The following is a 15386-nucleotide window of genomic DNA, read 5'->3' on the forward strand; positions in this document are numbered from 1 at the left end:
TTTCAAAAAGGGTACTAAGATTTTTATTTTTCTTTCTATTTCTATAAAAGTAGCCCTATACAGAAAAGAGGTAAATAAGATGGCATATCAACCATTTATATTAAGTATATTTCACTGTATCATCTTTCTATCCTTTTCGCGTTCTCTATCAACGTTTCCACTTCATCTCAATCATCTCTCAACTACAGTCACTATAAAGAAATTATTCTAGTCTCTGTACTCTCAACTTGTCTTGTACATACTATTTTCTTATTCTCATTTCTCTGCTTCTCCTGCTCATCCATCTTTTCCCATTTTCGCTACCTATTCTTCTTAATCTTTTTACAATCTTTCTAATTTTCACTTTCTTTTCACTTCTCCCGTTTTATTTCGCCATTTCCTCATCGTTCTCCTCCATCCTCACCTCTATTTTCTTGTACAGCATATTCTTTAAGCTCTGCTTACTCTCCCATTCTACACACCTATTATAATTTTGTACCAATTTTCACTTAGATAAGACTAAAACTACCATAATTTTATCTTTGATAGATTAACAATAACCATTTTAACATGTCTAGCTATTATGCTTATCAACTCATAAAATATTTTGTAGGCAACATCAAAATAATATAATATTTTATTTTCTCAAGTTTAATATTGATATTTAATGTGTTTTTAAGAACATTCTAAAAGAGATATACAGAGAAATTGATGTTTTTCTATCTCAAAAATGTAAACTTCTGTCCCTTTTTATCCTTCTTTTAAATCTTACTCCGCATATATAAAAATCTCTATACATTATAAAACTATACATATATTAAATTCTCCTCATCTATAGTTTTTCTCTCTTGCATCTCGTTCTATTCTACTTCTGCATATTCCTCTCTCTCTCTGTTCAGTCTCCCACTTATTCTTACATCTCTTCTTCTCTTTTTTTCTTTTCCTCTTCCATTTCAATCTTCTTCTCCAATTACCCCTACTCCATATTCTTCGTCTTTCTTGAAACAGTATATTAGGCCTACCCACTCCAGTGTACAAAGATTTTTATCCATTGTATCACTATACCATCGTGCTTGCTTCTTACCTTCCCCATGTTCCCCTCAATATCCATTACATCCTTTTCCACTGCTTCGCAATCCTAACTTGTCTTCTTTATAAGGCATTTGCACGAAATGCTGACAATAATCGTTGACTGTTTCTCATACAAACGCAACGTTTTTATTCATCAAATCTCGTCTCGAGACGATCCAAGCTTTCATCGTAGTCGCCTGTTGCAGTTAGCTTGTTTATTTTTGTGCATTTATCACAGCACGGTGTTGATGTCTTGTAGAAAGAATACAACAGACGGTAGTCGATGTTGTTTGCTTTGTTTCACAACGTGTATTTCTTAAAACAATTGAGTTTGGACAATTATTCACACCTTTCTTACTCCAAGCAGGAGTTATTTTAATGCAGTTAGTACTGGTACTTCCTAGTGATAAATATCTTTGTTAGTTGTTGGTATATTTTGTGTAAATTTCGTTCAAGTAATTATCAAGTGTATTATAATCTGTGTAAATTATAAAAATGGAACTATTGAAAAGTCCAGCTTATGATTAGAAAATTTATTTCCAAGTCGGGAAATTAAGGATTCAATTAAAACACAATCAATTTTTTGAATGCTTGATTGATCTGAATGAAATTGACACATGAGACATGTAACATGAAACTCCTATTTGATAATACTTCTTACTCATTATTCAAGATTCAAGATTTCTTTATTGCAGAAAACATTTATACAAATGCATCGTCATAAAATATACATGGTTAATAGAAAGTATTTACATTCAAAGAAATAAAAATTCAAATACAAGCTTACAAACAGCAAACAAAATACCCTAAAATTAGAAACCTCTCATTTCTCTATGGACATATTTCTATTAAAAATTTCTTTATGGTTCTCTTAAAATTACTCACTTCTAGTGGGATATAATCTAGTCTCTTATCATAATGTAGCTAAGGTGAACGTGATATTTTTGATCTCAAAATTTAAGTAGTTTTATTCTTTTATTTTGTGAAGTTTTTCCATGTTTTTACGAAAGTTTCATTATCAGGTGTTGAAATTGAAATGGACATAACCTATGTATAATATTTGGACAATTTAAAACTAAATTAGGAAATTGAAGAAGTTTTGGGCAATAGCCTGTTTTTTCTTTCCCGATGATTGTATTGTTTGTGCTAACCTAATAAATAAATAAATAATAAGACACGTCTTACTAACATAATTATAATCTTCACTACTACACAGTATGCAGATAGTTTAACTCGTCAATATCTTTTATAAATCATGATTATTTCATAGCTTTCACATCAGATAATTGATGAAAACAGATATTTTGATTCTCGACCATTCTTATTCACTCTTGACGTTTCAACTTCTTCAATTGGTTAGCTCCTCCCATTTGTAGGCGTGGCAAGTTATAACAGCCAATCAACACGCTTTCGTTTGATTCGTCAAAATAGCGGAGCTTTCCCACCACTATCCGTAATCCACCAATAGAAATTTTGTATCAACGATACTCTGCCATTGTATCTGCTTTATTGTGTGATTTATATCAATGTGTGAAATGAATGAAATTCCAATGTATAATGAATTTATTATCTATATCAAGTCTAGGTTTTCGTGAACCAATATTGACAATTATGAAATCATATTATACTTTCAATATGAACAGTTCATACTAAAAGTTGTTAAGTCGTGTGAAGTTGTGCTCCTGGGGGGGTTATCTCTTATGATAGAGTCCCACGTTATGAAGCTATTGTGAGAAGTTGTGGATTGTAATTCCTTCACGGATAATACGATGTTTCTGGTATTTATAAGAGCAGTCTCTAAATTCCCTCTTTTGCGAATAAATTCACAAAAAATTAAGGCCTTCCGGCTCGCAAAATTACTGGGTTCAAACCTCAGCTCTAGCTCAGTGGTAGAAACATGAATTTTATAAATACAAATAATCACCATAAGGTTCAGTGATCGGTAGTTGGTAATTCTTACCGCTGCTTCTATGAAGTTCTAGATGTTCTCGTGGATTGAATTAATTATTTCCAATAATTAATTGGGTAGGCTCCTTTTCGTCACTGCTGGGCTAACGCGTGATCCAGATTTTTATAAGTTTCTTTCGAATTAAAGCTATTTTTATGGGAATCTTTACAATTACGAACTCCTTGACAGCACTGAGTTCACAAACAATTAACATTCAACCAACATACATTACATTTAAAAAAGGGTTTGGCTTAATAATTCATTAAAAAATTTTTAAAAGGAAGAAGAAAAAACCCTAAACTCCATGTGCATCCTCTCGGGTTGGGATCTTAAGCCAGAAGAAGGAGGTTTTCAGAAAAATTTTCCTCTTCCTAGAATAATTCTGTAAGCTACTCTCTGATTGGCCTTCAATTTAATAGACTCAATACAATTGGTTGCCTTGGGAATCAGGGCTTCCTCGGCTTTATAATAGAAAAAATTAAATAAAAGAAGTTTTTATACAATATATGGAGTGTTTATCTTAAATTGAATTCATAAATAAATCGTAACATACGATTTTAATAGATAATACATTTAGTTTTTATATGAGTTTTGTATACTCTTGATTTATCATGCTTTTTTGGATTATAATAAATATTTATACAGAAATAATAGTTGTTTGTAATTCTACACATCGACTTCCTTTAGTATACTTAATATATCCTTTATGAGTGAATTTTATATGATTCAACCGGTCATATGGGTTGATCGAATAATCAGCTGATTCATTCAGTATTGGTTCTGATAATTATCGATTTATCCAAGATCGACTAATTCTTTTCAAAATGTAAACAAGTAACTCTAACCTCAATGTTCATGCATTTTATTTTTTTTTTTTTTATAATCCGCCAATAATAAGTATGCCGCTTTATAATTTTTTGATCTTACCAATGGGTTCTCATAATTATTAAATCACAATAATACATGTTTTCTTATCGTTGTTGATAATGCTATTACTCCTAATTGCTAATAATACTTGCTTTGAGTTGATTTACTCTTTGGGTAGGTCTAACCTTCTTTCCAATTTTATAGTTCTATTACATTTCATTGGCTCATTTAAAAATATTTGGTGGTTTCAAATTACCACGTGACACAAAACGCCCTCTGATTTCTGATTTAAAACGACAATTCGAGAATATAATATAAATTTTATGATCCAGTTGGTTTTGGATCAGAAATCATACATGTTACAAAGTCTGCTAATAACTCTACTGAGAATTCTACCTCCTAATAATTCAACAACATATACACAATAAATAAATTCAATTCGAATACATACGCCTTACATCGGCCAATCTCCTTCTACACACAATACACAATATAAACTATCTCCTCCTCCATACATAATATAAATCTTTTTTTCTAATCCACGCTCCGCCCTCAGGCCAGAAGCACATTTGAACGTTGGTGCAAAATCATTGCCAACCTAACAAACTGGTAATTCTCCGACTTGCAGAGTATAACATATTTTCTCCCTCAACATAGAACAGTGACTTGTACATTTTCATTTCATTCTCTTGCAGAAATTGGGCTTTGCTTTCATATAATGGATATTTTTAAGGATAATCTTTGGTAGGTTTTATCAACAAGAACTTCTTATTCATCTAATACATTGAGACTTGGGATTAATGCTTTTGGTGGTAACTATGCGGTTTGATCGTTTGGCGGATAATTTTAGTGATTTTCTTAATTAGTTTATACATAAATAATAATAATATAATATTTTTATAATATCTCTACATGCAATTCACATTTATATGACACTTGATCTTCTTATTCGGGGTATCAACTTTGATGATTTAATAGGCATTGACTACTCTGGTTTTCGTAGTGGACAGCTGGTTTATGTTGGCTTCGGTTCATCACTGGTCGCCATCTTGATGTCTCTTCCTGCTACATGAAGGTAAGTTGGCTTTTAACATTAGGAGTTATTTATTCTCTTGTTTCACTAATAAGAAAGGTGTTAAAAATGGTTTCTAAATTTTTTATTTCTTTATTTTCAGGTGTTGTTATTCGAAGTGGATACTCGTCTGCGAAATAAGTGTGTTGCCTGGTGTTTGTTTGGTACGTATTTGTTGACAGGTAGGTCCATGAATCCAAATATTATTGTTTATATTCTTATCGCTTATTGTCCCGATAATACGGCTTGAGATTAGAAATATTTTGTTTTGATTCTGTGAATTGTTTGGCGGCTCTGACGACCGATTCTCCATCAGCTCTCTTATCTTGGATAATTTAGAATATTTGCTTTGTCTATCCTCAACTTTTCTGGGTTTCAAATTGGTTTTGAAAATTTTTGAATTGATTCTCTTAGCATATATCACGCCCTCATTCATCAGTACTTTAATAATATTTTCTTTAATTGCTATCACAGCCATAATAATAATAATATTCACGAAGTAAATCAATGTATTTATTGTATTTCTTCCAACATAACCTTTCCATAAACAACAATCGTATAATTCCATTTTCGATAAACAATGTACTATTCCTTTCGATTTTAGTTCACACGTTTTACCATCCATTATTATATTTTCCACATGTTCTTTAACTGACATCATAGTCATACTAATAATCATTGCAAAATAGATCAACATACTTGTTAAGCTTGTAACATAACCTCTTGGTGAACAATACACAGATGTTCTTTCCTTCAATGAACAATTCATTCCTTCTTTAAATTTTAATGCACATATTCCATCTTCCAATAGCTTCCTATAATAATTTCTTCCTTTATCATTTTCTAAACCCGTATCCGTTATTACTTTTTCCTTGTTTTTGAGCATGTTCCTTTTCTTTATTCCGTAATTGCAATCACGACGGTAAGCTGCTTGCTTGAACCGCGTGTGCTTCGGGTGCATGTTGGTATCATTATCCACTTCATTCTGGTGCCGGTATTCCTCCCTGCATGTTGCCTTCTTTTCCTGGTCGCTTGGTTCCTGTGCCTCTTTTTTGTGGTGTTTGAATTTGGCATGCGGACGGTAACCTCTCTTCCGGGGCCTTCTTTGTTGTTTTCTCCGGTGGGCCTTCCGGTGTTGGACTCTAGGGTTCGCTCCGACGTCGTCCTGCCGGTCACACTTTCGGCTTGCTTTGGTAGCGGTTTGCTCCTTGAACCTAGTGTGCCGCGGGTGGATCCAATGATGCTTGGGTGGTGGCTGCTCAAACCGGGTAGGTTGTGGGGTTATTGCATGCTGGTACACAGGCTCGGTGCATGACTGTGGTTCATTATTTTCAGGCTTGGTTATTGGCAATTCTTTAATCATTTCTGTGTCAATGCTGTAAAATATTTTCGGTGGTGGGCTGGTTACTGGTGGTAGTTCTTCGGGAGGGAATAGCAGACTTAATATAGGTTGTTTTTTGCATACCGAATTTGATGCATGTTTGACATCTTTATTTGGTGGCGGGCTGGTGCGGTGGTGGATTTGTTCTGGTGGTTGATTTACTGTAGGTTTTTGTTGGTCTGTTATTATTGTGCATGCCACTGTATAGGATGTGTTTAGCCTATTGCTATTTTGATTATGATCGTCCTGATTTGTGAAATTTATATCCTGTTTATCGTTTCTCTTCCAATGACGTCTGCTGTCATAATGTGCTTCTTTGTGATACCGTTTACTATTGTAATATTGGGATCTGTTCCTGGAATTATTTTCAATGTACTTTGCACTTTGCGCATTTGCTCCAGCGTTTGCAATATAATTTTCACTATTATAATTTTTTCTGAAATGACTATTATTATTGTTTTTAGATTGAGTAAAATTTCCTGCTTGTCTGTTTATATAATTTGGCTCAGAAGTAGCTGACTGGATACAATGTAAATGTTCTATCAATTCTTCACAACTGGAAATTGAAGATACTGCCAGTGTCATACGAACATTGAAAGGAAGCTTTTTTGATAAGATGTGGACCAGTGATGAATCAGTTAGAGATTCGTCTAACTGATCGTTTCTGCTCATCAGATCTGTTATAAAATCAGTGTAGGATTGTCCATTTCTGCTATTGTAAGTGCATAAAATAATTTCCGACAATGCGTCCATCTGTTTACATTTACTCCAATACTGTTGCAGGAACTGGGAGATGAAATCCTCCAGGCTATTGATATCTCGCATCCGGCTCTGGAAAAACATCAGCGGCTCGCCAAGTAGTAAACTGGACAATTGGAAACGCCACATTAACCAAGAGGTGGGTGTCAGTTCTTGAACGGCTCTTATTTGGTCCACAAATGGTTTGGGTTGCATGTGACGGTAGGAATTATCAAATTTTCCAAGATTTTGGAAAGGTTGAGGGCTATTTACTGGTTCAATCGGTATACAATGTATTCTGCTGGCTGGAATATTTTCCATGGATGTCGCTAGTCTGGAGACTCTTTCTTCACTTGCGGTCCATTTATCATCTATAGTTTTCATGTTCTCTTTCACTTCGTCATATAATTTGGTTATCTTCAACTGCTGTCCGCCTATAGCATTCTCCAACATGCCATATCTCTCACTTGATTTTGCCCCCTCCTCCGCTAAATTTGCCATACATGCCTGCATGTTACTTTGTTCCTTGACTATTTCCACTATTTTCTTATTATTTTCCTCCACTTTCGACTCTATCTCGCCCTTATTTTCTAACACCTTTCCCATGACCGTTCCCATGATAGCGGTGCCCAGCTCCTTACCCAATACGTCCACCTGTTTTTCAACTTCCTTTGGTACGTCATCCAACCGTTCATTTATTTGACAGGTGACATCATCTAGACGAGTTTCTAGCTTTTTGATAACTGCAGATTGAGTATCTATTTTTGTATCTATTATATTTCTCACTTCCTCCCTGAAGCTAGAAAATTTTGCATCCATGGTTTTAATACCTTCTTGTACAGTCTTGGTAATATTTTCAGTGATAGTTTCACTATTTTTCTGCATAGCTTCCCGGTTTGCCTTCGCTTCGTTGTCCTGTCTTGCTAAGATTTGACTGAGCATGAGTTTGAGTTCGTTTGTAGAATCATTTGCCATAAGATTGGTAATGTAACCGACTGAAGAGCCTAATGTTGTATTGCGTTTTTCCAGGTTGGTGGCGGATGGCGGTTGACTAGTCACGTTGGATGGCGATTGGGTGGCGGCACTCTCTGTTCCCTCGGCGACGCTTGGAGCGATCTGCGAAGACGCCGGTACCGGGTTGGACGCCCTCACTCCCTCAGTCGGACTCTCATCGGAATTACTCGCATCGACGGCGTTATCGATCTTCGTAGAAGACAATTGGGCCAAGTTTTGCGGGTCGAAATTGATGGAGCATATGCTGCCTCCCTCTCTCTCTCGTGGGGTCTCCGCTGCATTGTCCTGGGGCTGTTGATTTGCCGGTGTCGTGGCTACATAGTTTTGGGGATGTTCGCTGAAGTAGGAAATTTGCGAGTTAGCCGGCGACTGGTTCATGGTGATGTTATTATGGAATACTTCGAGTAAATAGCCAAGTGTGTTGCCAAGTCTCAGGAATATTAAAATGGATTCAGTGATAGTGCCTATTCTGGATAAAATTGTGTTGTGTTAAAGTTTCAAGTGTCATGTACATATATTACAAAAAGACCTTCGAGTGCTACAGGTACGCTTATCAACATAGACAGATATGGCTTACAAATTACACTAATATAGTTCTTAAAATTTTAATTAGGGTTTTATCCTCCTGAATAACCACAGTATTATAATGCCTCAAATAACCTATAACCCTGGTCAGCATACAATGTCTAGATTCAAAGATCAAAATCAAATTTTTACTATAACTTTTATGGAAATTTCCATCCAATTTTTTTCTCTATTATGAGAATTATATTATCAAACTCGTGTGATACAGTTTGTCTGTATTCATGCAGCTTGAAAAATTTTAATTTGAAGAGCAACTCAATTATTTAAGCCAGAACTTATAATAGATTATCAGATATATCTTGTCAAAACAACTTCAGATTATGTTTCTTGCAGCTTTCTGTTTTATCAATAATTTTATGAATCATTGATAGTGAGATTGAGTAGGTAAGCTTTTCATCATGCTCCACTGGTTGGGTGCCATTGTGTGAAGTTGTGCTCCTGGGGGGGTTATCTCTTATGATAGAGTCCCACGTTATGAAGCTATTGTGAGAAGTTGTGGATTGTAATTCCTTCACAGATAATACGATGTTTCTGGTATTTATAAGAGCAGTCTCTAAATTCCCTCTTTTGCGAATAAATTCACAAAAAATTAAGGCCTTCCGGCTCGCAAAATTACTGGGTTCAAACCTCAGCTCTAGCTCAGTGGTAGAAACATGAATTTTATAAATACAAATAATCACCATAAGGTTCAGTGATCGGTAATTGGTAATTCTTACCGCTGCTTCTATGAAGTTCTTGAAGAATACCAGTAAGGAAATTAAAAGAATATTTGATGACTGATTATCAGTAACCATGTACCACTAGAGAATAATCAGGACCAACTATAGTTGTTTCTAGTTGATTCTTAAAACGCTCGTCGTGAATACAAGTATTCACCAATATACCCTTTCAAAATTCCTTAGAACTTACAACGCCAGTTCTTGAAGCTCTCTGGATCCTTATATGATATAACTGGAACCTTATTAATATAATTTCTTAATATACTTGTTCTGGCTGATAAAGTGAATATCATCAAAGGATGATAAATATTGAGTGCTCTGAATAAGGTTAATATTACTTGATTCTATGATTTTAAGTGCTGCTAAATATTTGTTGGTACCAAAACAGCTCAAACTATATAACACGAGATGAGTTGGGATATAATAAAAAATTCTATAAGTTTGTATGCTGACATAAAACACAAAATATATTCCCATAAAAAAGATGTGCATAAAATGTTCGATAAATCTATAATTCACTTAAATAATCTATTTCTAAAATCTGAATAATTATCACAGGCTTTACTAATATTCACAATAGTGAGTTTCAAATTCATAAATATATTATATTTAATACTGGTACTTATACTTCCCATCAATATAAAATTCTGCAGATAAAAACCTGTTCGGTCTATAGGTTTGATATGATGTACTTTGTTCAATTGACAAAATTATAATTAATAAATTAATATTCAAACATGAGATCTCAGGGATTTATATGAATTCGGGCTGTGCATGGAAGTAAGCTTCCTACATATAATAAATAAATTTATAAATGTTCTTATGAACTATGTGATATTGTTCAACACGTGGTGACTTTTTATTTTAATTCTAATTAATTGGAATAGCGCTTTTTGTTTTAATAATTACCCCCACTGAACGTAGAAAAAACGAAAAAACGAGCTCGTTTGGTTTGACTTATCACTCACTGACTGAAGTTCTAGATGTTCTCGTGGATTGAATTAATTATTTCCAATAATTAATTGGGTAGGCTCCTTTTCGTCACTGCTGGGCTAACGCGTGATCCAGATTTTTATAAGTTTCTTTCGAATTAAAGCTATTTTTATGGGAATCTTTACAATTACGAACTCCTTGACAGCACTGAGTTCACAAACAATTAACATTCAACCAACATACATTACATTTAAAAAAGGGTTTGGCTTAATAATTCATTAAAAATTTTTAAAAGGAAGAAGAAAAAACCCTAAACTCCATGTGCATCCTCTCGGGTTGGGATCTTAAGCCAGAAGAAGGAGGTTTTCAGAAAAATTTGCCTCTTCCTAGAATAATTCTGTAAGCTACTCTCTGATTGGCCTTCAATTTAATAGACTCAATACAATTGGTTGCCTTGGGAATCAGGGCTTCCTCGGCTTTATAATAGAAAAAATTAAATAAAAGAAGTTTTTATACAAATATATGGAGTGTTTATCTTAAATTGAATTCATAAATAAATCGTAACATACGATTTTAATAGATAATACATTTAGTTTTTATATGAGTTTTGTATACTCTTGATTTATCATGCTTTTTTGGATTATAATAAATATTTATACAGAAATAATAGTTGTTTGTAATTCTACACATCGACTTCCTTTAGTATACATAATATATCCTTTATGAGTGAATTTTATATGATTCAACCGGTCATATGGGTTGATCGAATAATCAGCTGATTCGTTCAGTATTGGTTCTGATAATTATCGATTTATCCAAGATCGACTAATTCTTTTCAAAATGTAAACAAGTAACTCTAACCTCAATGTTCATGCATTTTATTTTTATTTTTTTTTTTATAATCCGCCAATAATAAGTATGCCGCTTTATAATTTTTTGATCTTACCAATGGGTTCTCATAATTATTAAATCACAATAATACATGTTTTCTTATCGTTGTTGATAATGCTATTACTCCTAATCGCTAATAATACTTGCTTTGAGTTGATTTACTCTTTGGGTAGGTCTAACCTTCTTTCCAATTTTATAGTTCTATTACATTTCATTGGCTCATTTAAAAATATTTGGTGGTTTCAAATTACCACGTGACAGTCGCTAGTAGCTTCTGAAGTAAACATTATGAAACTATGATTATTTCAAATAGTTTACCTCTATATTATTGTAGTCTCATATCTCATATTTTGCAAAGATTGAAGAAACTTTACATTTGTTTGAACACAACATTAATCTGTTAAGTATAAAGTTATGATCAGATTTTGAATTCGATTGTTGTAACCTATTTTGTCATTTGTGTAATTTTTTAATGATAGGCTACACTGAGTTGAAATTTCCAAGTTAAGGATTTAAAAGCTCCCAAAATGTCAATTGTTCGAATTTCTCAATGAAGTTCAATGCAAGTAGACCTATCGCCGATGAGTCATGAAAGAAAACCATTGGCAAATCTTGGATTAGCAATGCAGAAGACAATCTAATAATTAAAAATGTTGTCTTTCTTCATAGTTCATAGTCTATTTCTACATAATCAACTCTACTGATTGTCCTAAATTTAATTATAAATTCAACTGGAGTCAACGATCAAAGTCATATTTAGTTATCTAATGATACACCTGTGTCCTATTTTGCAAAACCAGGGAACTGAGTTGGAATATTCACATGCCCTTTCGGATTGCACATAGACGTCCGCTAATAAAATTTGAAAGCAGCATATTGTAAGATTAGTTACGCTGACATTTCTAACAGTTATGTTATCGGCGTAAGAGGCAATAACAATTAGTATGCATAACGCATACAAACTGAAGACGATAAAAAGCTCTCATTTTGCGCTTAATTTGTGTTGTCACGCGAGCAAATAGGTAAGCGTAAATAGGTTTATTTGGCAAGCATGGTGAGCAATAGTATAGAAGCTAGAAGGTGAAGAAAACATGGTGGAGATGGTGATGGTGGAGAGTCCTTGTACAGGATACGAAATACCCGAAGAAAGTTATAATAGGATGCAATGATGATAATTATAATAATAATTGCCTTTATTGATCAAATATACAATAATTTGTTACAAAAATATTTCTCTATAAGTATTACATTATTGGCATTCGCCCCATGGATGAGATCCATCCGGGGCAATGATGATGAAAATCGGTGTATATGATGCAGAAATTGAAAATATAAAGAATATAATTGAGAAGAAGATGCGAAATATGGTGAGAATGTTAGATAGTACAGATGCTAAAAGGTGAAAAATATGGTGGAGAGTCCTTGTACAGGATGCAAAATATTTGAAGAAAGTAGGATAATAAGGTGCAATGATGGAGAAAATCGAAGTTTGAGATGCAGAAATTGAGAAATATAAAGAATGTAATTGAAAAGAAGATGCGAAATATGGAGAGTATGGTGGAAAAACTGGAAATGATGGATAGGAGTTGTGGAACATAGAACTACCATAGAACTACCTAGTGGAGTAGTAGAGAGAAGTACCTCAGAATAAACAATCTAGTATAGAAGTTTTCTCTGCTTTAGCTCACAAAGCTTTCAGTATAGACGTTTTCTCTGGTAGTAGTAGAGTAGTAGATGGAAAAATGTTGTGTAGAAGATGTAAAAATGAAGAATATGATGGGAGAGAAGTAATAATGAGACGGATTGGATTATTCAAATTAAAGAGATAGATGAATGTGGACTTGAAAAAAGAAGAGAAGAGAATATTGGAGAAAAAAATGAAGAAATAGAATAAATTCGATGCCAAGATGTAGCGTTGAGAATAGAAAAAATATTTTTGAGACATCGAAGAAGTTTAAGAGCATACTGGTGGGAAGTTCGTTGAATGACTGAATGGAAAATGCAAAGGACACGATGGAGTAAGAAATTAAGATGAATCTAATCTAACAGTTGAGAAAGTAGAAGAAGTAGTGAAAGACTCCGAATATGTTGAAGAGATAATGAAATGATGAAGAAAATAATACGCAAGACGATTATTGTGACCAAGTGTAAAATGGGAATTATGAAAATAGAGGAGAGGAAAATTAGTGAAAATGGAGAAGATCAAGGAAACAGAGAATGAACAAGGAAGTTCGTAATAAGCATTTGATTGGAATCATGAATGGAACGAAAATTTAGAAAAATGCAGAATACGAAAAGAAGGAAGGCGGAGAAGATGAAATATTGTACTTATTAGCAGATTATGAATAGAATCATGAATGCAAAAATAATGAAATGGGAGAAAAGAGAAGAAAAAGGAGAAAAATGACGATCCTAACGGAGAACATTGAGATATTAGTTTTACTAAGAGGAGAAAATAAGAAAGAGACAAGAAATTGTATTGAAACAAGGATGAGGTAAAGGGGAAATGTAGGAAAAGTTGAAGATGTGGAAGATGAAATGAGAATTGATCATGGGTATGAAAAGAGAGAAAAAAGGAGAAACTGAAGATATAAGAAAAATAGAATGGAGTCGCTGGGTTAGGAAAAAGGGGAGAAAATTAATGCTAAAGATTGGGAGAAAAAACGGGAGAAAATCAAGAAGATGTAGAGGGATGAGAATGGGATAAAGAAAAGATTTAAAGGATATGGCAAGGAGATATAAATTAATGCATCTCGACACATAGACTCTATAGTGGGGTGCTACACGATAGTTTAATGAAAATAATTTAAGTTAACGGACTTCTTTTCTTATTGTAAATGCTTTATTATTAACTCTGTTGTAGTTCTAACACTGTGTTACCTGCAAATATTTCAAAATTCAAAGCCTCAAAGGTTTTCAAAATCAGCCTCAGAGGCTGTTGAAGCTCCTCTTCAGGAGTGAAATGCATTCCTCAATACTCCAAGAAAAGTAAGTGTTTTTTTTTTGAAATATTTACAAGTAACACAGTGTCAGAACTACAACAGAGTTATTATATAGTGTTTCGTCATGGAAAGCAACATCAAGTTTTATTATTCTTAATAAATACCTCTAACATGGGTTACATGACAGAGGAAAATTAAATAAATAAATAAAGGGAACGAGGAAGACAAAAATAAAGATGAAATGTAAAATAAAAGCAGATCTGAGCAGAATTCTACAGATTGTGTCCCAAACCGATTGTGATTTACATTCTATTCTGTGTGCCCCAAACCGATGTCTAGGATAGCACTGGCACTAGCACCGAGTGTACTTGCAGTTATATAAGTGTCGGGGTGTCAATGATTTTGCAAGTGCTGTTCTACTATGGGATCTGAGTGATAAGTGCTCTGTTTCTCGACTCGGCGGCGGCGGCGGCGGCTGGTGTTAATTGCATAATAGCAATGGAAAGAAAAGAATGGACCACACGAGATGTGTGTGTAAAGTAGCTGCACTCACATTCACTTCAATCTGTCAGCATTGTTTGAATGGGGCTTCCCACAAGGACTGCTGCCTGTGGATGTAAATGTAGAGAATCGGCGTGTGAAATATTCTATTCCATATATGAGTGGGTAATTGGTTCACTGTGCCCACATTTACTCTCATTTTCAAATAGTTCACTTTGGTTTACAAGTCGCCCAGTTATCTCTCAGCGGTTGTATAATGTTTTCTCTAATTTAATTTGTGTTATGAGTTCCTTGTGTGCTTGTAGCCTATTGATAGTATGAGAAATGGAGTGTATGAAGGGTGAACATTGCAGGTTGTTAAGTTTTATAGGACTTATCTTACAAAATTCTTGTTGCGGACTTATTGTGAACTTGTTATCACTTGAGCGCTTCAATTGTTTTACTATTGCACTTTTCCTATTATCGATTTTATATGTAATCATGTATACATAAAATAATATTGAAAAAGTTGCATAAGTTGGATGTTGTAATCACATCAATTCGCTGAAATATAAAATATGACTTAAAATTTATACGAAATAATTGTAACTTCTTGAAAACTTGGTATAATTATTATTAACTTCTTGGAAACTTGGTAGGTTACGAGTTGTAACATCTTTCATTTTCTTGGGATTCTCCCAAGCATTGGGCATTGGATGTGGAATTGTCCTGTGCTATTTTTTGCCTTGAAAACAATAGTCAGAGT

General features: G+C 33.9%; 2 protein-coding genes across 2 annotated transcripts in view; one reads left to right on the forward strand and one right to left on the reverse strand.

Annotated features, from left to right (window-relative positions):
- LOC111052989 (mucin-2) overlaps positions 1 to 15386 on the reverse strand; it is a 105309-nt gene that overhangs the window by 56912 nt on the left and 33011 nt on the right. The window lies entirely within an intron of this gene.
- Positions 7080 to 8520, forward strand: LOC120350889. Its single transcript, XM_039426083.1, has 2 exons — positions 7080 to 7216; positions 8086 to 8520. The coding sequence occupies exons 1-2, from the start codon at positions 7112 to 7114 to the stop codon at positions 8476 to 8478; spliced, it is 498 nt and encodes a 165-aa protein (XP_039282017.1). The 5' UTR covers positions 7080 to 7111; the 3' UTR covers positions 8479 to 8520.

The sequence above is a fragment of the Nilaparvata lugens genome, chromosome 4 (genome assembly GCF_014356525.2).
Source record: "Nilaparvata lugens isolate BPH chromosome 4, ASM1435652v1, whole genome shotgun sequence".
NCBI classification, from domain to species: Eukaryota; Metazoa; Arthropoda; class Insecta; order Hemiptera; family Delphacidae; genus Nilaparvata; species Nilaparvata lugens.